Source organism: Dendrobates tinctorius, unplaced genomic scaffold (genome assembly GCF_039654945.1).
Source record: "Dendrobates tinctorius isolate UK_male_01 unplaced genomic scaffold, ASM3965494v1 ptg000250l, whole genome shotgun sequence".
NCBI classification, from domain to species: Eukaryota; Metazoa; Chordata; class Amphibia; order Anura; family Dendrobatidae; genus Dendrobates; species Dendrobates tinctorius.
Genome location: NW_027361917.1, coordinates 45,971,875 through 45,997,481, shown reverse-complemented (window position 1 = coordinate 45,997,481; position 25,607 = coordinate 45,971,875). Strand labels below are relative to the sequence as shown.

Sequence of the window (25,607 nt, the reverse complement as noted above, 5' to 3'; positions counted from 1 at the left end):
CCATCCTATCCTACTCGGTCTTCCTTGGCTGCGACTCCACGAGCCCACCTTAGACTGGCATAGCGGCAACATTTTGCGCTGGGGGGAGTCTTGTCGGGCTCGATGTCTGCTGCCGGTGCGTCCTGTGGGTACCCCTCTTCCTTCTCCTGTTCTCTCCGGATTACCGTCAGCTTACAGTGCCTTTGTGGATGTTTTCAATAAGAAAGAGGCCAAGACTCTACCGCCGCACCCACCCTATGACTGCCCCATTGAGCTCGTTCCCGGCAACACTCCTCCTCGTGGTAGGATTTATCCTCTCTCCTCGGCGGAGACCCAAGCCATGTCTGAATACATCCAAGACAACCTGGCCAGGGGCTTTATTCGCAAGTTTTCGTCCCCCTGCAGGAGCAGGCTTCTTTTTTGTAAAGAAGAAAGATGGGTCGTTGTGTCACTGCATCGATTATCGTGGCCTGAATCGCATCACAGTGAAGAACAAATATCCACTGCCACTCATCTCTGAGCTCTTTGATCATCTGAAAGGAGCACGTGTGTTTACGATGCTTGACCTACGATGGGCCTATAATCTGGTTCGCATACGTGCTGGAGATGAGTGGAAAACGGCGTTCAACACACGAGACGGGCACTACGAGTATTTGGTTATGCCCTTTGGGCTCTGCAATGCACCTGCAGTATTCCAGGAACTCGTTAATGATGTCTTTCGAGATCTCCTCTACTCCTGTGTTGTAGTCTACCTTGACAACATCTTAGTCTTCTCTCCGGATCTGGCCACACATCGCAGAGACGTTCGCCAAGTTCTCCAACGTCTTAGGGAGAACCATCTTTTTGCCAAGTTGGAGAAGTGCCTCTTTGAGCAGACTTCATTGCCGTTTCTTGGTTACATCGTCTCGAACTCAGGGTTAGAGATGGACCCTGAGAAAGTCTCGGCAGTTCTCAAGTGGCCGCGTCCCCTCGGAGTAAAGGCTATCCAGCGGTTTTTGGGGTTTGCCAATTATTACCGGCAATTTATTCCCCACTTTTCTTCGTTGACTAAACCTATCTCGGCTCTTGTCCGCAAAGGGGCCGATCCCAATCATTGGCCCTCTGATGCTGAAGCTGCCTTTGAAACCTTGAAACAAGAGTTTGCGAAGACTCCGGTATTCCATCGTCCGGATACCAGCAGACCATTCATTTTAGAGGTTGATGCCTCTTCGGTGGGAGCAGGAGCAGTTCTTCTGCAGAAGACTTCCTCCGGCCGTACTCTCACCTGCAGATTCCTTTCAAAGGCTTTCTCCGCTCCCGAACGTAACTATGCTGTTGGAGATAGAGAACTTTTGGCCATAAAAATGGCTCTTGAAGAGTGGCGCCATCTTCTCGAGGGTGCTCTCCATCTGTTCATCATTTTTACGGATCACAAAAATTTGGCCTATCTTCAGTCCACCCAAAGGCTCAACCCACGGCAGGCCAGATGGTGCTTGTTCTTCGAACGCTTTGACTTCGAACTCCACTTCCGACCCGGGGATAAGAATATCAAGGCGGATGCCCTGTCACCGTCGTTCCAGTCAGTGGATAAGGAGGAGGGTCCAGCACATCTCTTCGACCCCGCCAAAATCCTTACCGTGGCCCCACTAAGCCTGGTCTCCCCACCATCTGGTAAAACCTTTGTTCGGAGTGGAGATAGACTCAAGGTTCTTCGTTGGAGCCACTCGTCAAAATTTTCAGGACATTCTGGAGTTAAAAAGACACTCTCGCTCGCTATACGGTGCCCTCTGTTGCTCCTTACTCCTTCCCTGTCCTGCTTCTTCCATCCTCCTGCTTTGTGTTTATCCGTGCTTCTTCTTTAGCAGCCTCCAGCTATTGCCACCCGCTGCGCTCCGGTCCTGCACTCTGCCCAATCTCCACGGTCTCTGTGCTCCTCTGTGCTCACTGTATGGATATGCCTGTGTCTCCACTCCTGTCTAGCCCCAGTCGTCCCTTTGGTTCCGGCTGTCGCGGTTCCATCCCCTGGGGGTCTGCCCCTAACACTCCCTGTATAGGGGGGTCCTCACCTGGGCGCTCGCCCTCAGGGGCTCTGGAGCCGTGACCCAGAGGGTCCACTTCCGGGTTGCCTCTACGTGCCTTCCCGCTACAGCAACCGTAACAAATGGTGTCCTCCTTGGTCGTCTCCCACGAAGTCCACTTTGGCTCATACAACGGATGGTGAGATCTGACACTGACGTTACTTGAGCTTGAAGTTCACCTTTAATCTGTTTAGAAGTTTTTCTGGGATCTTTTGTTACCATACGTATTATCCGTCTCTTTGATTTGTCATCAATTTTCCTTCTGCGGCCACGTCCAGGGAGGTTGGATACAGTCCCATGGAGCTTAAATTTCTGAATAATATGTGCATCTGTAGTCACAGGAATATCAAGCTGCTTGGAGATGGCCTTATAACTTTTACCTTTAATATGTTTGTCTATAATTTTCTTTCTAATCTCCTGAGACAACTCTTTCCTTCGCTTCCTCTGGTTCATGTTGAGTGTGATGCACACCATGTCACCAAACAGCACAGTGAGTATCTGTAGGCCTCTATACAGGCCCACTCACTGGTTCCAAGACTGTAGACACCTGTAATGCTAATTAGTGGACACAACTTGATTTAACATGTCCCTTTTGACATATTATTTTCAGATGTCGCGAAGTGACTGGCCCTGCTTGAAGCGACCCGATGATCGGTCGGTCACTAAACAACAAACAAACAATGGAACACCGGGGACACAATTACAATGGTGGACTCTGCAATAGGGAATGGGGAAAGGCACATCTCCTGCACTCTCCTGAGGCTGTGTCCTGGACTATCCTGACATCCCTATACGGCTTCTTTCAAACCGTCGCCGACCAGAATACCTCAGCCCTCACTTGCCCTCCACCTATCCCTCACTAGGGAATTGGCTAGTGCGGACACTGGTCCCACCGCTGCACTAAGACAACACCAAGGAAAAATAACAGACAGGGTAAAACAAAGAACACTCACACCCCCACAAATCAGAGGATAGGTGGAGGGCAAGTGAGGGCTGAGGTATCCTGGTCGGCGACGGTTTGAAAGAAGTCGTATAGGGACATCAGGATAGTCCAGGACACAGCCTCAGGAGAGTGCAGGAGGTGTCCCTTTCCCTGTTCTCTATTGCAGGGCCCACTGTTGTAATTGTGTCCCCGGTGTTCCCTTGTTTGTTGTTTAGTGACCGACCGATCATCGAGTCGCGTCACGCAGAGCCAGTCACTTTGTGACATTTATCACCAACCGTGGTGAAGACTGGAGCTATCTGGTGCAGTGGTGGTTCAGCCTATCAGGAGCAGTGGTGATTCTGCTGAAAGCTGAGTTCAGGAGCCTTACTCTGCTGTACAGTGCAATGCAGTAGATAAAGCTAAGTTTTGTTTTTTAGTTGATTTAACCCCGAGGTGTCTGTTTTATTTTTCCTTTGGTTTTTGGTGCAGTTCACTATTTTCCCTGTCTCACCTCCTGGGGAGCGGGTTGGGGTTTTAGCTCAGGGCTAAGCAGGAGATAGGGACAGGTCGGTGACTTGGGCCTCATTACATCAAGTGTACCCCCAAGTTAAGGAAAGTCAGGGCTCCCCCTTAGCCTGAGGGGCAGTTCAGGGGCCCAGGTTCATCATCCCCTACTGCACCGTGACATCAGGGGTACCATCATTTCTGTCCAGGCCTATTTCATAACTTTTATTTATTTATTTTTTTTAAAAGCATGGTTGAAAATCGGGCTATGTTTTTGGCATGAGCTTATCATGCTGTGGATTTATTTGTCTATTATCCATGTTTTCATTTTTATTAAGTATACCTACATAGATTACCTTAGGGCACTTCTACCTCTTCATCTCTGCATTATCGATACATTGTTTTCCCACCTATGTTGATAGGGATTGATAGGGGAGTGAGGGACAGTCCTCGTTGAGTGGGGGTGCCAAAAAATCGTTGTTTAGGGTGCCAACCTCCACATATAGGCAGATACAGATTAGGCCTATTGTTGGGTTATGTAGGATCTTAATTTAGGTCTTTTTTCATTTTTTGGTATTTACCATTTTTTCACTGGGAAAGTGTCTTTTTAAATATTTAACATTAAAAGCTTTTTAAGGGAATATACAGCTCTGGCAAAAATTAAGAGACCACTTTCAAATGTTCAGTTTGTCTGATTTTTCTCTTTATAGGTATATTTTTGAGTAAAATGCAAATTGGTCTTTTAGTCTATAAACTTCTGACAACATGTCTCCGAATTTCCAAGCAATACATTTTGTATTTTTTTTCTGACAAAGAAAAATGGTCAAAATTAAAAAAAAAAAACCTCAGTGTTTTCAGATCTCAAATAATGCAAAGAGAACAAGTTCATAATCAGTTAGAAACAACAATACTAATGTTTTAACTCAGGAAGAATTCTGAAATCAATGTTTTGTGGAATAACTATGATTTTTAAAAACAGCTTTCATGCGTCTTGGCATGCTTGCCACCAGTCTTTCACACTGCTTCTGGCGCAAAAATTTAAGCAGTTCTTCTTTGTTTGATGACTTGTGACTAGGGATAAGCGAGTACTGAAGTATTCTGACTTGCTATACTCGTACCGAGTATACCGTAATACTCAGGTATTCAGTACGATTAGCAAGTCCAATAATAGGCAATGGAAAATGCGAGTAATTGTCTGCTGGACGCTACAAAGCGGTCTGGGGGCTGAGGAAAAGGCTAAAAAAATGTGTAAATGTTAAAAAAATGTATGCTGTAAACAAATGTATATAACATGAGTGCACCTGGTCAGGGGCTGCAGGAGTGGTTTTACTCCACTGCTTCACTAGAATGTACAAAGAATGTACAAACATTTGAAGTCCTGTGGTTTTTTTGCCGGCAGAGCAGGACTCGTACGCCAATTACGCAGTGCCAGTGATATATCAGAAGTGCCATAAGAGCGAGTGATGATGGAGGCGATCTTCTGACAGCTAAGTGTGTAAGTGGTGTAAGTAGAGCAATCTGCCCTAGGGGCTGTGTGATGGTTAACACAGGAAGAAGCCACCCATAATCATCATCACAAGGGATTCACAATAATAAAGCTTGGACTTCTGTCCTTGTTGTTCCACTGCCACTGCCCAATGTGTAGGCACAGACATAGTGTCTTCAAAATATTAGCCCTAAGGGCTGTATCATGGTTGACGCAGGAAGGAGGCCTCAAGAGCCAGACAATTGTGAAAGTAGACTACTAGCATGGTAATTCCAGTGCCCAGTGTGCAGGCATAGCCATAGAGTCTCCAAAAATTAGCCAAAGGGGCTGTATCATAGTTGATGAAGGAAGCAAGGCAGGTCTGAAGGGCCAAACAATTATGATGAAGCTAGGACTACTAGCATAGAGGTTGCAGTGCCCAGTGTCCAGGCATAGCCATAGTGTCTCTAAAAATTAGTGTAAGGGGCATGATACCATGGTTGATGAAGGAAGAAGGGTCTGATTCTCATCACAAGTGCCTCCGATTGGAAATATTAATTAACATTACATTGTTTTTAGCTTATTGTTATTGACCATAAGGTACATGTAGCAGAAGCCGGATTTGAAAACATGTGTAAGAAGAAGAAAAGGGACTTGTATGGGAAGGGATGGACGTAATCACCAATTTAAAAAAAAATAACGTTTTGGGTGACTTTAGGTTGGGATACTGTCATCTGGAAGGCTTATATATTGTTGTGAAATCCAGTCCTTGTTAAATTTTATCAGAATCAGCCTGTCTGCATTCTCTGTAGTCATCCGTGTGCGTGTATCTGTGATTATTGTCCGAGCGGCACTGAAAACATGCTCTGACATCACACTAGCAGCAGGGCAGGCAAGCACCTCCAAGGAATATAAGGAGAGGTCTGGCCAACTATAAAGCTTGGATACCCAATAATTAAATGGTACAGAAGCATCAGGAAGGACGCAGGTATGGTCACTTAGATAGTTGTTGGCCATCTTGTTCAACTTCTCCCTCCTTGACATTGCTACTGTTCCAGCTAGTCCTTGGTGATGAGCTGGTTTATTGAAGATGGCCCAGTTTGTGGACATTTTACCACCACCTCTTTTGGACCTGCTTAGCGTGTCTCTCCCCATTAATGCATGCTGTTGCACAGAGCTGGTACCTCTGCTAGCAGTGGTGTCTGAGGGTGCTGTTGCCATCAAATGATCGACATCGGCCTTCTTGAAGGATTCCATTGTGAAACCCCTTGGTGACTGCAACAGTAGCGAAGATAATTTGTCCTTGTACCATGGGTCTAGAAAGGTGGCCAACCAGTATAGGTTGCTATTGAAAATGTGGATTACGCGAGGGTCTTGGCACAGACTGTCAGATATGAAGTGTGCCATGTGCGCCAAGCTGCAAGAGGCAAATCTTCTGTGACCCCAGAAGGAGGAACAATACCCATCCTCTCCTCGCACTGACTCTGCTCCTCCACCTCCTCCTCTCCAGCCCACCCATGCTGGACAGACATGAAGCTGGGGTTGGGATTCCCCTCTGTAGCATGAGGTGTCCCCTCGGTACCACTGAAAAAGTCCTCTCCCTCCTCATTTTCATCATCATCTTCATCCCCCAATGTTACCTGATGATATTGGCTGGGCTGGGTAGGATCACCCATTGTGAAATCTTGCTCCATACCCAGCTGCTGGGCACGCAAAGATTCCATTTTTTGATTCTGCAGCGATTTTTTTCAGCAGGCAAAGCATAGGGATGGTTATGCTGATAATAGACTGATCACCACTCACAAGCTTGGTGCAGTTGTAGGGAAATGGACTGACCTATGGACCTGTCTGCAGCAGGAAGGTGAATGCAAAATGTGCAGTAAAAGAACTTGACGTGAACTGGTGCATATGCATGTGGGGAGACAGCTAGAGAAAGTGGAAGATGGTAAAGTACTGGGTTTGGCCACTAGGGGGAGACCAAGGACAGTAGGAAAAGGAGACGGTGCAGTACTAAAGTTTGACCACAAGATGGAGGCAGAGAGCAGTGAGAAAAGGGCTTAACAGCAGCTTAAGGTTAAGAAACTGCATAGTCATGGTGGGCAGAGTTACACTGGCTCTAGAGGGGAATTCCCGGGGAGGGGAATAAAAAGGCGGAGAGAGTTCCAGAAGGAAACCAGTCCAGGAGGAGTCCAGCAGAGGAGGAGACTGAAGGAGGAAGAGACTAAGGGCCCCGTCACACATAGCGACTCACCAGCGATCCCAACAGCGATATCATCTTGTCAGGATCGCTGGTGAGTCGCTACATGATCGCTGGTGAGCTGTCAAACAGGCAGCTTCACCAGCGATCAGCACCAGCGACACCGAGCGCGCGGCATTTCTGTGTACGTTAGTTACCATCGCTGTTAGGGCTGGCGGAACGCACCAAATAATAAAGATGGTAATAAGGTGCGTTGGCAGCCCGGGTCCACCGTGCAGGGGTGGTAACCTGCTGCTCAGTAATGGCGGATGCTATATGGCGGTATAGTATAAGAACACACGCGGGTTATCGTCACCCAGTGTGTACAGGGGTGGACTCTGTTGCTTCACAGAGCTGCACTACCGCTGAACATAAATGCCGAAACCTGTTTGTGCTCACAGAGCTCGGCTAAAAGAGTGCACAGTGTACGGCCACAGAACGCTACCCCAAGGACACGGGGTTAGAGTCCATCTATGCCCACTGAGCGCGCAGCGTCGCAGCCACAAGCGCCGCTAAAGACGCTGGCAGTGGAGTGTGGAGCACGTGCACTGAGGCGTGCTGGATCACTGGTGAGGACCATTGTCTGACTCAAACCCTGACCTACCTACACCTAAGCCTGGGCGCTAACAGGCTAGGCTGCACAACACATGCGTACCAAGGGTAGGGGTTTCATAATGAGTCAATCACCAGATACATACCACTCCAAAGCCCTGCCCGACAAGAAGGAAATAATAAATCCCACTTTAGCCCGCTCAGAGGGGAATCGTGCGGCCAGCAGCTCCAGCTGTATAGAGCACTGGCTTACGAAACCCCTACAAGAAGCACTATCACCCGAGAACTTCTCGGGCAGCGGCAGGCGGGACAAAGTCGGGGCAGGGATGGCTGTGGTCACACGGGAAACAGCCTCTGTGGCTGCCTGAACAGCGACCGCAGTAACATCCGCAGCTGAGGCTGAACGCTCGAGAGCCGCCAACCTGCCCTGCAGCTGCCAGATGTACTGCAGCAGTCGCTGTTCAACCGCCATTACTAGCCAGACCCTGGCGCTAGGATAATGTTAGGGCTGGCGGAAGGCACCAAATAATAAAGATGGTAATAAGGTGCGTTCGCAGCCCAGGGTCCACCGTGCAGGGGTGGTAACCTGCTGCTCAGTAATGGCGGATGCTATATGGCGGTATACTATAAGAACACACACGGGTTATCGTCACCTGGTGTGTACAGGGGCGGACTCTGTTGCTTCACAGAGCCGCACTACCACTGAACATAAACGCCGGAGCCTGTTTGTGCTCACAGAGCTCGGCTAAAAGAGTGCACAGTGTACGGCCACAGAACGCTACCCCAAGGACACGGGGTTAGAGTCCATCTATGCCCACTGAGCGCGCAGCGTCGCAGCCACGAGCGCCGCTAAAGACGCTGGCAGTGGAGTGTGGAGCACGTGCACTGAGGCGTGCTGGATCACTGGTGAGGACCAATGTCTGACTCAAACCCTGACCTACCTACACCTAAGCCTGGGCGCTAACAGGCTAGGCTGCACAACACATGCGTACCAAGGGTAGGGGTTTTATAATGAGTCAATCACCAGATACATACCACTCCAAAGCCCTGCCCGACAAGAAGGAAATAATAAATCCCACTTTAGCCCGCTTAGAGGGGAATCGTGCGGCCAGCAGCTCCAGCTGTATAGAGCACTGGCTTACGAAACCCCTACAAGAAGCACTATCACCCGAGAACTTCTCGGGCAGCGGCAGGCGGGACAAAGTCGGGGCAGGGATGGCTGTGGTCACACGGGAAACAGCCTCTGTGGCTGCCTGAACAGCGACCGCAGTAACATCCGCAGCTGAGGCTGAACGCTCGAGAGCCGCCAACCTGCCCTGCAGCTGCCAGATGTACTGCAGCAGTCGCTGTTCAACCGCCATTACTAGCCAGACCCTGGCGCTAGGATAATGTTAGGGCTGGCGGAAGGCACCAAATAATAAAGATGGTAATAAGGTGCGTTCGCAGCCCGGGGTCCACGTGCTGGGGTGGTAACCTGCTGCTCAGTAATGGCGGATGCTATATGGCGGTATACTATAAGAACACACACGGGTTATCGTCACCTGGTGTGTACAGGGGCGGACTCTGTTGCTTCACAGAGCCGCACTACCACTGAACATAAACGCCGGAGCCTGTATGTGCTCACAGAGCTCGGCTAAAAGAGTGCAGTGTACGGCCACAGAACGCTACCCCAAGGACACGGGGTTAGAGTCACTCTAGGCCCATTGAGCGCACGGCGTCGCTGCCATGAGCGCCGCTAAAGACGCTGGCAGTGGAGTGTGACTCAAACCCTGACCTACCTACACCTAAGCCTGGGCGCTAGCAGGCTAGGCTGCACAACACATGCGTACCAAGGGTAGGGGTTTCATAATGAGTCAATCACCAGATACATTCATACGTGCATACATCTCTCACACCTCATAGTCTGTAAATACAGTCTATCCTAGCGCATGGGCGAGCGGCCATGCAAACCTTTTATAGCCACGGGCGTCCGGGACCTTCCTGGCTTCTCGGATGGGCCAATCCGAACACGAGCAGGACCTGAGCACGTGACCCTCGATCTCCAATGGGAGATCACTCCACGGGCATGCTCAGTGGCCCGACATGAGGACTTAGTCCCTGGAGAATCTCGCTGCTGAGCAGCATGCATTGTCATAGCTGTGCCAGAGGTGGCAGCAGCAAGCAAACCCACGGAGTTGGCCTGGGCAGAGCGCCGGGACCGACGAATCTGCTGAGCAGGCTCCACTGCGGCTGAAGAAGAATGGGAGACCGCTGGGTGCAAGGCTCTGGATTCCTACTGTGCAGTGGCAGGAACCTGACGCCTAACAATCGCACTGATCCAGGGAGCTGCTAACTAAGGTACACATCGGGTTTCTAAGCAGCGCTCGTCACTTAGAAACCCGATGTGTACTTTGGTTGCCAGCTCCTTGCATCAGCGCGCTGGTATCTAAGGTACACAGAGGGTTTCTAAGCACAGCGTGCTGCTTAGAAACCCTGCGTTTACCCTAGTTACCAGCGTGCTGATTGCTGGTCTCCCGGCTGTCACACGCAGCGATGCGTGCTGGCCAGTGGGAGACCAGCGATCAAAAAAAATGTCCAGGGCTTTCCAACAACGATCAGTGATATCGGCAGGGGGGCTGGTCGCTGGTAAGTGTCACACACAGCGATCTCCCTGGTGAGATCTCTGTTGCATCACAAAACTTGTGACTCAGCAGCGATCTCGCTAGCGAGATCGCTATGTGTGACGGGGGCTTAAGAGAGGAAGAACTCCGGGAGGGACTGGAAGGAGAAACGGTCAGGGGATGGCCCTGACAGGAGAGCTGCTGGACAGAGGAAGCCCGGGGGTACCAGACAGATGGACTCGGACAGGTGAGGCGCTGTGGTGGTAGGCCTAGGGCAGCCACAGTGAAAGAACCGTGAGGGACGTCAATTCAGAAAGGAGAAAAAGTGCACGGAAGCTGTCGTGCTGCTGTGGTCGTCGGGAGGACGGCCAATAAAGAGGACCTGTTGAACATGCATCGGTTTCTGTCTCCAGTCTGTTCACGGCGAAAAAAGGGACCACCCCCCAGTCGGCCCACATACGTTACACAGTACTCAAAGTTATCAAGCACCTCACAAATATCAGCGATCCACACCCACTCGACAGTTGTTATGTGTCTTGGCTGAGTCTCAGTGTGACGGGCATGTTTAAGCTGGTATTCAGCAAGTGACTTCTGCTGCTCACTTACCCTTGCCAACATACGATATGTTGAGTTTCACTGTGTTGGCAGGTCGCAAATCAGTCTGTGGTTTGGCAAATTAAATTGCTTTTGAAGCACTGCAAGACCGGCAACAGCACTTGAGGAATGGCGGAAATGGGCGCAAACATGGCGCACATTCTCAAGTAGGTACAGCAAGTCAGGATATGTTTTTAAAAATTTCTGCACCACTAGGTTCAGCACGTGAGCATGCATGGCACGTGTACCAGCTTCCCGAGCTTTAAAGCCACCACCAGGTTACACCCATTGTCGCAGACAACCAGACCAGGTTGGTGTTGCAGTGGGGAGAGCCACTGATCGGTCTGTTGTTTTAGTCCTTGCCACAGCTCTGCTGCAGTGTGTGGTGTTTTGCCTAAGTGTGGTGCCCCCAGGAGTATGGTCGCCACAGTGGCTTTGCCTTCCTCCAGGGGAGGGTAATGCCAGGCTTGGAGGCAATGATGGGTCTCTCTCGCAGTCAATCCATATATGCAACACAGTTCCACTCCAGGCCAGCAGGGGGAACTCTGAACCATGATTAAGGGGAGGAGTGCCCTCTGAGGGCCAAGAGGAAGGAGTGGTTAGTTAGTCTGCGGAGGGTGAAGTGTGCAGACGTGGAGTGACAAGCTGGCGGTTGAGCTAGGAAAGGAGAGCTCCCTCACAGTGAGCGCATGAACTGGAGCCTGGTCTCCACGGTTGTACGGATACTAACGGTCCTGCAACAGATACCAGAGGAGTAGGAGGCTGGAAATGTCCTGCTCCCATCTAAGACTTGAGGGCACAACAGCAGCTTGAATGGTGAGCGAGGACTCAAGAAAGAGGAGTCCCCGAGAGAGGATACAGCTGTCTGCCGTGCAAGTACTTCATTCAAAAAGGTGCAAGTAAGGAGACTGCACAGCCCGTCTGCTGAGAGAGAATCCCTGAGTTGCTTCCAGGCTAGCCTGCTCCAATACCATCTGTAATCAGGACCCTGGACTGCAGTTATCAAGTAAAGGTACAGAAATTGCACCCCGCTGTGTCTTGTCTGCTTCCTACCCGTACGGCACTGCTACATCCCCGTGCCTACCACCTCTACACTGCCCTGGGACTATAGCTTCACCTGTGGGGAACTATTATAATTTTGCTGCACCATACCATCCGTCCCAGCGGGCCTGTCTGCAGCGTCGGCTTAACACCTCCCTTGCCGAACACCACAGGTGGCGTCACAAACTATTCCATTCCATTAACTACATTCCCCCATTACTTGGGCGCCCAGGGCCACAGACCGGGTCACCGCTGCTGTGACACATTCCCCTGACACCGGCCCGGTACCGAGTACCCCACAGCCTTGGGAGGGCGAGACCCATAAGCAGATCAGCTTCAGCAGAGCGTGTTGCCGCTTTGCCGATGCGCTGCTGCACAGCTCCCAACTTGGGAGTGATGTGGAGGGTAATTCAGCATAGGATGACGAGACGGAGTAGGAGGAGGCAGAGGGGAGACTGGACGTATATGATGAGGCGGAAACCCTGATTGAGGTTGTGCCCGCTATTCGTGGCGTGGGTAGGATATGTGATGATGGTCCAGTTTGAGACTTTGTCCCACCCTCCACCAGGTTGAGCCAGTGTGCTGTGACAGAGATGTTTCATCCCTGGCCACAAGTACTTGTTCACGTGTCTGTAGTAAGGTGACCTTCCCAGTTATGGCGTTGGTGAGAGCACGCTTTAGATTGTTTAAGACGTGCTGGTGTAACGCGGGAACGGCACAGCAGGAAAAATAGTGCCGTCTGGGAACCAAGTATCGTGGGGCAGCCACAGCCAAAAGATCATGGAAAGACTGTGTCCCCACAAGCCTAAACGGCAACATCTCCATGGCTAGCAACTTGGCAATATGCGCATTCAGTATTTGTGCTTGTGGGTGCATGGCTTGGTATTTACGCCTCGTTTCATACATCTGGGGCACGGACAATTGGATGCTTTCCTGGGACAAACAAGTGGATGAGCTTGTTGTGTCCTGTGTCTGTACAACCGCAGTTTGTGAGCAAGAGGTATGATGATCACCTGCTTCCTGCCCATCAGATTGTAAAGGACGTATCACAGGCGACATGGCAGTGGTTTAACCCGCAGTCGCAGACACTGATTTGGTACCCTGTTGTTCAGCCCACTAACTAGGGTGCTTGCTGCCATGTGTTTCTGCATAATGGTGGTGCTTTGGTTGCCTTTGCCCTGGCCTCTGCTCAGCTTCCTATGGCAGATGCTACAGATGACAACATTTGGTTCAGAAGGACTATCGGAAAAAAATTTCCAGACAGCGGCTGAACGCACCCTTGCCTTGACTTGGGGCACAGAGGGATTGCTCTTGGCAACAGTTGACACACTTCGCACTCTGCTCAAACCAGTAGTCCTTGGTGCCTTTGTTGTTGCTACATATCCAGCTTCTTCCTCTGTGCTGGCTATGTGTGCCAACAGTCCAGGTCGGATCGGTGGTCTCATCATCGACCACCTCGTCATCCATGTCATCCTCCTTCTGTGTGGATATTGGCGACTGGCCAGATGGCAACTGTGTGTCATCACCATCAGCCTTCACCTCTTCAACCGGTATATCATGTGGATGAAAGTGGATTTCTTTTGGCCGTGGGGTTTCAAATATTTGGCCATCATCAACAGACGATACCTCCTCACGTTCCTCTTCAATGTCGCACAGTGAGAGGCCAGAGGCAACGAAGGGAATTTGACCAAGGTTGGGGTCAAATGTTTCCTGTGACTCCTGACCGGGTGATGAACTAGGAACAGGTTGAGAATAGGATGACCCAGCGTTCTCTGTATGGACAGTAGACTGTTTTGTCATGGATGATTGGGTGCTGCTAGAACATTTCGATGAGGCCTTATCAGCCATCCAAGACAGTATCTGCTCTTGTTCTTCTTGCTTTCTGACCCGTAAGTTCCAGATTGGGAAATTTCGCCAGGAACCTAGATGCATCAACCTTCTTCAGTCTCCCAGACTCTGTGCCTTGTTGGGCACCAATAACAAACCCATGTCCACGTCCCTGTCCCTTCACAACAGCCTTTTTAGGAATTTTGGATTTTTCTGCCATAGTTGCAGATGCTCAGATGCAGATATTGGGGGACAAGGAGCAGTTAGTCCTTTGTGGAAGGTAACACTACAGCCTAGTACTGCTTTGTGTTTTACAAATAGCACCGCAACAGCACAAAAAAATTGCCCTGAGGTTTAAGGCGAGATTACGCACCCCAGTTACCACACAAGACAGCGGTTCTGCCACAAAAAAATTGCCCTGAGGTTTAAGGAGAGATTATGCACCCCAGTCACCACACAAGACAGCGGTGCTGCCACTAAAAAATTACCCTGAAGTTTAAGGTGAGATTACGCACCCCAGTCACCACACAAGACAGCGGTGCTGCCACTAAAAAATTGCCCTGAGGTTTAAGGCGAGATCATGCACCCCAGTCACCACACAATACAGCGGTGCTGCCACTAAAAAATTGCCCTGAGGTTTAAGGTGTGATAATGCACCCCAGTCACCACACAAGACAGCGGTGCTGCCACTAAAAAATTGCCCTGAGGTTTAAGGTGTGATTATGCATCCCAGTCACCACACAAGACAGCGGTGCTGCCACTAAAAAATTGCCCTGAGGTTTAAGGCGAAATTACGCACCCCAGTCACCACACAAGACAGCGGTGCTGGCTGCGTGTCAGTTGTGCAGTACCATGCGTGCATCCTATTTGCTGTGAACACAGCACCGCAACAGCACAAAAACACTGCCCTGCAGGGGTAAATGAGACCCCAAAAATAGCTGGGAAAACTGTCGCTACTCAGTCGCTGACCTTATACTTTCAGCTCTGAAAAGAGCTATTGGGTTTTACAGAGGATTTCTGGATGATTTGCAGAAACAAACACAACTCTCCCTAGCAGCTGCTCACACTCTCCCTACACTAGCTGTGTTCTGCATGCAATGTGCAGAAAATGGCGGCGGCAGGGCTTAGATAGAGCCAGGCTATGATGACTCATAACCTATGATGCTGGGCGGCCAGCCAATCATAGTAATGCCGCCCACAACCAAGAAGGCTGTGGCATTACTGTGATTGGTAAATGCAGGGCGGGAGATCCGAGTAGTGTGAGGCGAGTAGTGAAATACGAGAAATGCAAGTACTTCACTACTTGCCAAGCACCGAATACCCTCGATTATGCTCGCTCATCCCTAGCTGTGACTATCCATCATCCTGTTGATTACATTCCAGAGGTTTTCAATGGGGTTCAGGTCTGGAGAATGGGCTGCCCATGACAGGGTTTTGATGTGGTGGTCTCTTAATTTTTGCCAGAGCTGTATGTTCACTACTTTATGTTTATTCCTTGATTGATTATTTTTTGAGTTCAATAAGCATGTTTGAAAAGCAATGTCTGACTTTCATTTGCTCATTTTCATAGATTTGATTTATTATTACTTTTGTCAGATTCAAGTTATTTCTGTGACCATTGTGGGCTTTTCTGTCATTAAACAAGGGGTAACAACTAACAACAATTTTGACCACGTGTGTATATTGACAAAATGTATAAGCAATTATAAAAGACGGAGTCTCTGCTGTTTTGTGACCTTGACCTACCTTTTCGAAAGAATGAATCACCAAGTTTTCCATGAGTATTTTCTGATTGTTCTTTCATAGAGTTAAAGGAAGTGCGGCTTGCTACAAGTTCAATTTGTTCCTCATTCAATGGAAGCTGATAGAATTCTGATATTTTTTTCAGTGTTGTGGGAAAGTCCTTAATTCCAGGAAAAATAAATAAAAAATTTGTTTTGTTTAAATGTAATCTAACAGCAAATACATGCTGCCCGATCCATGGGCAGCATTGATCAGACACTGGCTGTATGCTATCAGCCATGTATGTTTGAATGTAAAACTCTACATTGAGAGAAAAATAATTTAAAAACTGTTGGCGTCTAAGCCTTATAGGAGATTAGCCAGACAGGCAGGCCCCCGGAGGCTTCACTATGCTCACTCCCCTTGAGTGACAGGTCTCCCCCTACAAAGGTATGCAGGAAGAGACCTAACAGTCATTGGCTGTAAGCGGGAGAAGCTGCCGGGGACCCATCATTTTGACTAGTTTCATGTCCGCCTCAGTCCCTGGCACCGTTTGAAGTATGCTTTTCTATGAAATGCTGCAGTGTTTTAGAGTCAAACATTCATGGCTGATATCATACAGACAGTGTCTTATACATGCTTCCTTTGGTTTGGGCAGCATGTATCTGCCATCAGGTTCCCTCTAATATGCCATTTCAGCAAATGTTAATACTAGCAGTGTCAAAATGGTTGTCCAGGTTTGGTATGAAAGTCTGCAGTCACTCCATCTGAAGACTTTTGAATCCTCACAGGCGCAGTCAGGAGTCCTAGAAATGAGTGAATTTGATGTGGTCCCTGCTTATTTGGAACTTTATAGTGCTTACTGAATAAGCTACAGCGGGAACCCGGATACATGGAGTGCTCCCAATGATCAGCTGATCGACTCCGCAGCTGCATGTGTCACAGCTGTGTCACAGTCACAATACATGAATGGAGAGCCTGTGTGTTGTGACTGTGACACAGCTGCAACACATGCAGCTGTGGAGCCGATCAGCTGATCAGCCGGCGCGCTCCATGTATCCAGGTTCAAGCTGTAGCCTATTCGGTAAGCGCTATAGCTTGCCAAATAAGCAGGGACCCGATCAAATTCTCTCATCTCTACCTCAGGACTCCCTAGTGCCGACACTGGGAACGTAAGTTCATATGACCACAATTATGCAATATGCATACTTCCATCCACATTCTGGCCATGCGCTCATGTGGTGCATTACATACTTGCAATCACGTGACCACCTACTCCAGGCACCAGCATCGGAAGTTCCCGACATTGCATGCTATCAGGGATTACAAGTCTGCAATCACATAGAGTGACTTGCAGATTTTCATGCCAAGCCTGGACAACACCTATAAGTGCCATTGACTGTCACTTGATATATACTGTATTGCTTCTTCTTTAACATTGTGTGAGGTAGTGCTGTTATTCGAGTAGGGGATCCTCGCTAGGCAGCGAACAAAACACATCCGGCACCAGGTTTTCCACAAAACCAAAACAGTCCATGCGGTTTATTCAGCAGCATAAACCCACAGAAGCAACATAAAGTTCTTATAACAGCATAGCGTCCATGACAGAGTTCACCTCTGTAATCCCTGTGGTCACACAAGTTAAACATACACAGGCTTTCTAGCCTCAGTTATCTCACCCACATCAGGGTCACTCATGGTTCCTTTAGCATACTGCAGATGTCCATTCCCTCCAGTGAACTCCCCGTCACGTGCAGCCATTAACACAGCGTTCACTTGCTGTCAGAAGGCAGCCCCATCTCACTCAGACGGGACCTTCCACATTGGACCAAACAGGTCCCAGCATTCACCCATGTGACCTGCCCTGGCCACATTATATGGTCCATAGCCATGCCCACCGGGTCACATGACTATGACGTCATCACAGGTCCTTCACACACAAATATACACTTTACAATAGCGTTATTAAACACACCCCCTGGGTGGGTTTGTAGGTAACTAGTCCCTGACACATTGAACCAGCACCTCAGCAGTATCACTGCTGATTAACGACAGCTCCTTTACTGTTTCTTTTGCCGGTTCCTCCTCCTCTCATCTTCCCCTTACTGTTGGGGTTCCTCAAGGATCGGTTCTAGGCCCCCTCCTCTTCTACTTGTACACTGCCCCTATTGGTCAAACAATCAGTAGATTTGGTTTCCAGTACCATCTCTATGCTGATGACACCCAATTATACGCTTCTTCTCCTGACATCACGCCAGCCTTTCTAGAAAACACTGGCGATTGTCTAAACGCTGTGTCTAATATCATGTCCTCACTATATCTGAAACTGAACCTGTCAAAGACTGAACTCCTGGTGTTTCCTCCCGCTACTAATGTACCTATACCCGACATTGCTATTTCCGTGTGTGGTTCCACTATTACTCCCCAGCAACATGCCCGCTGTCTTGGGGTCATACTTGATTCCGAGCTTTCCTTTGCCCCCCACATTCGATCACTGGCTCGCTCTTGTCATCTGCACCTCAAAAACATTTCTAGAATTCGACCTTTTCTTACTTTTGACTCTGCAAAAACTCTTACTGTTTCTCTTATTCATTCTCGTCTCGACTATTGTAACTCTCTTCTAATCGGTCTCCCTCTTACCAAACTCTCCCCTCTCCAATCTGTCTTGAATGCTGCAGCCAGGATCATATTCCTCACCAATCGTTACACCGATGCCTCTACCTTGTGCCAGTCATTACACTGGCTACCCATCCACTCCAGAATTCAGTATAAACTTATTACCCTCACCCACAAAGCCCTCCATGGCTCAGCACCACCCTACATCTCCTCCCTTGTTTCAGTATACCACCCTACCCGCGCCCTCCGTTCTGCTGATGACCTGAGGTTAGTATCCTCAATAGTCAGAACCTCCCACTCCCGTCTCCAAGACTTTACACGTGCCGCGCCAATTCTTTGGAATGCACTTCCCAGGTCAATACGATTAGTCCCCAATCCCCACAATTTTAAGCGTGTCCTGAAAACGCATTTATTCAGACTGGCCTATCGCCTCAACACATTAACCTAACCTATCCCTGTGTGGCAGAGCCAAAAGTTTTACCATAACCAGGTTCCCAGCATCATGTTCCCACATGCTTTATGCATCCATTAGCCCTCTGTGTCTGTACTGTTACACACTTAACATTATGGCTGGTCCATACAATCAGAGCAACTGTTACCACCCACCTTTCGTGTCTACCTCTTTCCTCATAGACTGTAAGCTTGCGAGCAGGGCCCTCACTCCTCTTGTTATTTGTTATAATCTACTGTATGTGATTATTGTTATGCTGTAATGTCTATTGTCTGTACAAATCCACTCTGAAATGTAAAGTGCTGCGGAATATGTCGGCGCTATAAAAATAAAATTTATTATTATTATTATTATTATTAACACACACATAAATCTCCATCTCAAGGCCACCCACTTTGAGACACATAATGGTCATTCAGTATCTTGCCATTCATCCACTCTCCTGGGACATCCATACAGCGCCCCCTAGTGGACACAGTGGTCACTACACCACAGTTGTTATAGCCACATTGTTTTGAAAAAAAATCCAATGTAGTTTTTAATGATGCTTTTAGATCCAAAATCATAAGTAAGTATAAGTCTTTGTATATTTCCCACTCCTTTTGAATCTACTTCTGGCTATGCCTCCTGGAATTTCTTACAGTTCCAGAAAATTCATATACAACCTAATTCACTATATTGGCATGAGATACTTGCACGTTTGACGTTTAAAGAAAAAAAGCCAGTCTTTCTCTGTTTGTACCATTTATTTTAAAGAATATTTTCTGTACTATCGTTATAATTAGTTTAGCTCCTTAAGCGGTGCATTCTCTTTTTCTCAGAAGAGTCCCCCTAATACAGGGGTGGGGAACCTCAGGCCCCAGGGCCATTTACGGCCCTCGATGACCTTTTATCAGGCCCCCGAGCAGATTCTCAGGGACTGCATTCTTGGGCAGGGAGCTGTATTTTGATTGCCACAAGCTCATTAATTTCTTCTTGTTCTGTTAGCACTCACACGCAGTGTGCACTACTGAGCATTGAAGGGCATGCAATGAAAGATTAAGTCATGAAACCAGTGCCAGAGTCAGGATGTACTTTGTGGGCGGAGTTTATACAGCCCCCGAAGGATGGTATAAATATCCAAATGGCCCTTGGCAGAAAAAAGATTCCTCACCCCTGCCCTAGTATCACAGAGAGTAATGCTAGTGGGACCTTCAGCAATGATTTGAAACTCAGTTTTCCTGCGGCACCTCAAGAGAGCAACTGATAATTGCACAGTGCCTAATGACAATGCCCATAGAAAAACCAAATTCTAAGATTCAGAGAAACTCAGCTTATTGATCAGAGAAACTCAGCTTATTGATGGAGGACTTAAGAAAAATCATAGAACCATAGAATGTTAGAGTTGGAATTGACCTCCAGGGTCACTGTGTCCAACCCCCTGCTCAATGCAGGATTCACTAAAGCATCTCAGACAGATCTCTATCCAGCCTCTCTTTCAAGACTTCCATTGAAGGAGAACTCACCTCCTCTCGTGGCAGCCTCTTCCACTCATTGAACACCCTCACTGTCAAAAAGCTTTTTCTAATATCTAATCTCTAAAATGACGGGGGTTGCAAAAATTTCTACATTTCTGTTTTTTTCAGTCAAGATGGGGTGCAGAGTGTACATTAATGAGAAAAAAATGAACTTTTTTGAATTTACCAAATGGCTGCAATGAAACAAAGAGTGAAAAATTTAAAGGGGTCAGAATACTTTCCGTACCCACTATATCTATATTTTTTACTCTGCTTCTTCCATTCATGCAGTAGATAATGACCACAAGATTTAAGGAAAACCCAGCTTTATGCATCCTCTTTATTAATGACTGATAGCCTTCTGTAAGAGTACTCTCAGAAATAGCCATACATTTTTAATTAGGACTACCAGTTAACTGCTAAACCCAGAATGATCAGAGATTTCAAATAAATAAAATACAATTTATATGACATCTTTCCGTCAATCTGCTCAGTTCCCCAAGCTGGATATCCTGCTGCTGGCAGATAAGACGGCATGTCCAATATAACAGGTTCTCTTTAAGGGACAGAAAGTCACACTTACCATTTTCATGTCTTCAAATGTAATTGCCATCATAGTTTTATCATTGAAGTGTTTCTCCCAGGCCGCAACAAAATCAAAATACTGCCCATAACACACTTTAGAAAAAATATTGAAAACAACATTAGTCTTTAGAAGAGGAATTTGAAGCAAAAAAAAGAAACAAAAATCAAAATGTCACATTCAGTTTACATTCAGGGCTATTTAAAGTCTAGATGTTCCTTCACCTCAAATGTGTGGAAAAGCATCAACTTCTCATTGTCTGTAACTTGCTATCTACTAGTTTTGAGTGGACAGATCTTCAAGAGCATCTTGCCAACACTATAGAAGCTGCAACATCTATTCTCTCACTTTTCATCTTGCATTGTTTCTGCATTTGTTTTCTTGCTTGTCCTGAACTGAAAGCTCATCATCACACAATCATGGCTACATTCAGTTTCACAGACAGGAGAGCAAGAGCAGAGGGCCCATGAATCAGGCATTATAAATAACAATATTTTTTCAAGCATGAAGCCTAAAATACAGCTGAAACACAGTCTTCTTTTTTGACTACGATACACTTTTTACACAGATCTGATGTAGAGTGCAGTCTTGTTCTTTATATTGATGGACGTCTCATTGGATGAGTAGTGAGAAAATGTTCCCATCAGAGGGTGTTCATATTCCTCATTAGATAAGCCAGGCATGCTGTTCCACCTTTTTGTTATTACAAGGCCTGACATCCTGCATTCCGTCTCAAGCTGGCTATACACATTAGATGGCTGTCTGCTGATTATTCAGCCGACAGACATTTCGGCCATATTTCCCATATTCTGGGGTGCTCGCTCAGCAGAGTGCTCCTTTGTTCTCCATGAGAAAACAGCGGCTTACTGTAGCTCCAGGAGAACAAAGTGAATGGCAGTTTAAAACCGGACATGCTCAATCAACATCTTTCCTGACAATCAGTTGACCGGTGCCCCCATACACACTAGAATGTCAGTCAAACCTGTTGATATCTATAGTCTAATGTGTATGGGGAACTTGAGTGTCTCTTCTGCTGAAGACAGATTACAATTGATAAGAGGCAGTAGACAGCACTCTAGAAATGTGGGAGATACTAGTGGCTGACACTTTAAATTGATTTAAACAAAAGGTTTGCAAATTGTCTGCGATCTATTGTCTGTTATCTTGAGCAAATGAGAACAAGTTGTTTGAAAGTTTTGAATGCTAAATGAAAAAGATTGCTTCTAAAGCAATCCTTAGGTATTAAATAAAACCTTTCACCAGTTTTAGTTTGCTAAAATGGCTACATCATGGAATGTTGGCTACAGAGCTGAGTAAAGCATAGTTTTTATTTTGTCATTTTTCCTCTCCCCTGTGGAGTTCTTAACTTGTAAAGTATATAATTTATGTTATATTCAACTTGCGTGTTACCAGAGATGGGGGTGTGTACTTCTTCCCTGCAATAGGCTGACCAATCAGCAGAAGATAGCATTATGCAGGGGAGAAAGGAACATGCTCTAATTTCTTCAATGATCCCTGCATCTTCTGCACATAGATAGTGCAAAGCTGAGTTACCTATCATTACAAACTTTTCCAGATCTCATCTCATAGTGATGTAAAGTCTCTCACTTCAGCACTGACTGCTGAAAGAAGAGATCTAGAAGGACATGTAATAAGTAACTAAGCTCTGCTGTATGTCTACACAATAGCTGCAGAAATTATTAAATGGCACACTCAGTGTCAGGGCAGACAAGTACTAAGTGTGGGAACAATCTCATCTCTGGCTCCTCTCTGAAGCTGCTCGTTCACTACACTTCTGAGCAGTGGCTACAGGCTGGCAGGACCTGGATATCAGACCAGAACAAAATCGCTATGACGTATTGTTTAAATCAGCTTTTTGTGAGTAATGTATTTGCCAAGACTATCCCATTACTGCAACCAAATTGTCATGAGCAGCACTCACTCACGACACATGTGAGGACCGTAAATGGAGACTCCTCTTCCCACTCACTATTCCACTCATCTGTCGTAATAAGTCAGCAATGAGCTAAGCTCACCCCACAGATTATCCCTACACAAATAACACACTTTATGCTACCACCAATCACATACCTCCCAACTCAGAGTAAGCAAAAGAGGGACAAACCATGCAGCAGACATGACACGCCAAGGCAAATTTAGACCACTCCCCAAGCCATGCACTGTAACCACACCCATTTACCATTACTTTCTCCCCTAGCAGGACAGGGCGGATGGAGGGAGATGCTCAAGACTGCAGGGTGTAGAAGTAAATATGGGACTGTTCACTCTCTTGAGGCTAGATATGAGCAAATCGATTCACGGTCCAGCATTCAAGTCAGTGATACATCATAGCTCCCAACTGTCCCAATTCTCACGGGACAGTCCTGATTTTGACACCCCCCACCTGTGTCCCGCCCGGGACGCTATTTTTCCCACACTGCACTGAGCCGCCATGCCCACCCATGCACCGACCCCATCCTTGCCCTCTGTTGTGAGTTCATTTTCCCCTTCACCCTTGAGGTCTGATGAACTCCCTCTTCTGGTGAAGGAAGGTAGTGAGGCTGATTACAAAGCACCTAAGCAGAATGATGATGACTGGGTGACTGGGATTGCTGACTGGATATAAGGCAGCGGACGCCTGTTGTGAGTTCATTTTCCCCTTCATTATTGAGGCCAGAGGAACTCCCTCTTCTGGTAAAGAAAGGTAGTGAGCCTGATTGTCAAACACCTGAGGCTGATGATTATGACTGGCTGAGTGGAGTTACGGACTGGATATAATGCTGCCGACGCCCTTCTGCCCTGCGGGTGATTTCTCTGTGGGATGCTTGGAGACCAGTCTGAATTCCTGCTCCTCCAAAGCTAAGTTTGCTGCTCGGCCTTTTGCTTTTGTGCTTTGACTTTGTTTTTGCTTTGTTTTTCTGGATTTCTGCCATTCCCTGCTGGGGTGTGCTGAATTCATTTAGCTCTGTCTTCTGAAAATACCTGAGTGCTGATTCAGTTTTTGAAGCCTAGCTGCTTCAGGGCCTTTTTCATATCAGCTGGTTGGCTTATGTCTTTGATAGGGTTTTGGCAGATTGCAGACAGCAGCCTTCCTGTCCTTTCCTGTCTAGGTAGTTTTGGGGCCCCGTCGTTGCTCAGTCTATCTTTCTGTCTGTGTTAGTATTTTCATCTTGCTTCACCGTCATTATATGTTGGGGGCTGCCTTTTGCTTTGGGGTCTGCTCTGGGGCAGTTTAGATTTCCCCTTTCTTTCTTTAGGCCTATGTATTTCTCCGGCTGTGATCGAGGGGTCTAGGGCATCGTAGGAACCCCCCACGGCTACTGCTAGTTGTGTTGATAGGTTCAGGGGTCTGCAATCTGATAGTTGCCAACTTCTCTGGTTTTCTGGACTTAGCTTGTATTTCTGCTTTTGCCTCCTACGGTGACTCATTCATAACAGATGCCCTTCTGCCTTGCGGGTGATTACTCTGAGGGATTCTTGGAGACCAGTCTGATTCCTGCTACTCAAAAGTTTTCTGCTCTACTTTTTGCATTTGTGTTTTGGTTTTGTTTTGCCTTGTTTTTCTGGATTTCTGCCTTTCCCTGCTGGGTGAGCTGAATTCCTTTTTGCTCTGTCTTCAGATAATACCTGAGTACTGACATAGTCTTTTTGAAGCCTAGCGTCTTCAGGGCTTTTTTCCCTATCAGTCTGTTGGCTCTTGTTTTTGAGAAGGTTTTGGTGGATTGCAGACAGCAGCTTTTCTATTCTGTCCTATTTAGTTAGCTTGAGCCCCATCATTTGCTCAGCCTATCTTTCTATCTGTGTGAGTGTTTTTTCATCTTGCTTCACCATCATTATATGTTGGGGGCTGCCTATTGCTTTGGGGTCTGCTCTGGGGCAGTTTAGATTTCCCTTTCTGTCTTTAGGCTATGTAGTTCTCCGGCTGTGATTGAGGGGTCTAGGGCACCGTAGGAACCCCCCACGGCTACTGCTAGTTGTTGTTGTTAGGTTCAGGGGTCTGCAATCCGATAGCTGCCAACTTCTCTGGTTTTCTGGACTTAGCTAAGTATTTCTGTTTTTGCCTCCTATAGTGACTCATTCATAACAGAATGAATTTGCAACCAGGGAAACCCCAGAACAATGGTATCAACAACCCACTAGAGCGAGAACAAGGTTTAGACCGGGAGCAAGTCCCACAGGACTGCACAAAATTCCTGACATCACGAGACAAGGCGGGCCCAGTGGAAGAAGAGAGTGATGTCTGAAGTTGGTTATGGTCAGGAGGATAATTCCTGGGTCTTTGCCTCTGATATTCATGCCAAAAGATAGGTGCGTGCCTTTCATCGGGCTCACCCTGATCGCCCTGGTGGCGTGGATGAGAGTTCGGTGACCCCTCCTCAAGGGGGAGGTACTGTTGTGAGTTCATTTTCCCCTTCACCATTGAGGTCTGATGAACTCCCTCTTCTGGTGAAGGGGAAAATGATCTCACAACAGTGCAAAACCCTCTCAAAAACAAGAGCCAACAGACTGATAGGGAAAAAAGCCCTGAAGACTCTAGGCTTCAAAAAGACTATATCAGTACTCAGGTATTATCTGAAGACAGAGCAAAAAGGAATTCAGCTCACCCAGCAGGGAAAGGCAGAAATCCAGAAAAACAAGGCAAAACAAAACCAAAACACAAATGCAAAAAGTAGAGCAGAAAACTTAGCTTTTGAGTAGCAGGAATCAGACTGGCCTCCAAGAATCCCTCAGAGTAATCACCCGCAAGGAAGAAGGGCATCGGCTGCCTTATATCCAGTCAGCAATCCCAGTCACCCAGTCATCATCATTCTGCTCAGGTGCTTTGTAATCAGCCTCACTACCTTCCTTCACCAGAAGAGGGAGTTCATCAGACCTCAATGGTGAAGGGGAAAATGAACTCACAACAGCCCTCCCAGAGACCTACTGCAGCCTGCAATAATGTGGCTAAGCTGTTCTGTG

The 25,607-nt window shown here is 47.5% G+C and overlaps 1 protein-coding gene across 1 annotated transcript in view; it reads right to left on the bottom strand.

Annotated features, from left to right (window-relative positions):
- Positions 1–25,607, bottom strand: part of LOC141063549 (sulfotransferase 6B1-like) — a 121,919-nt gene that overhangs the window by 4,266 nt on the left and 92,046 nt on the right. Inside the window, exons 5-6 of the mRNA XM_073557664.1 lie at positions 20,649–20,743; positions 15,527–15,683 (exon numbers count right to left, since the gene is read on the bottom strand). Of these exons, the coding sequence (XP_073413765.1) occupies positions 15,527–15,683; positions 20,649–20,743 (252 nt within the window). The remainder of the gene's footprint in view (positions 1–15,526; positions 15,684–20,648; positions 20,744–25,607) is intronic.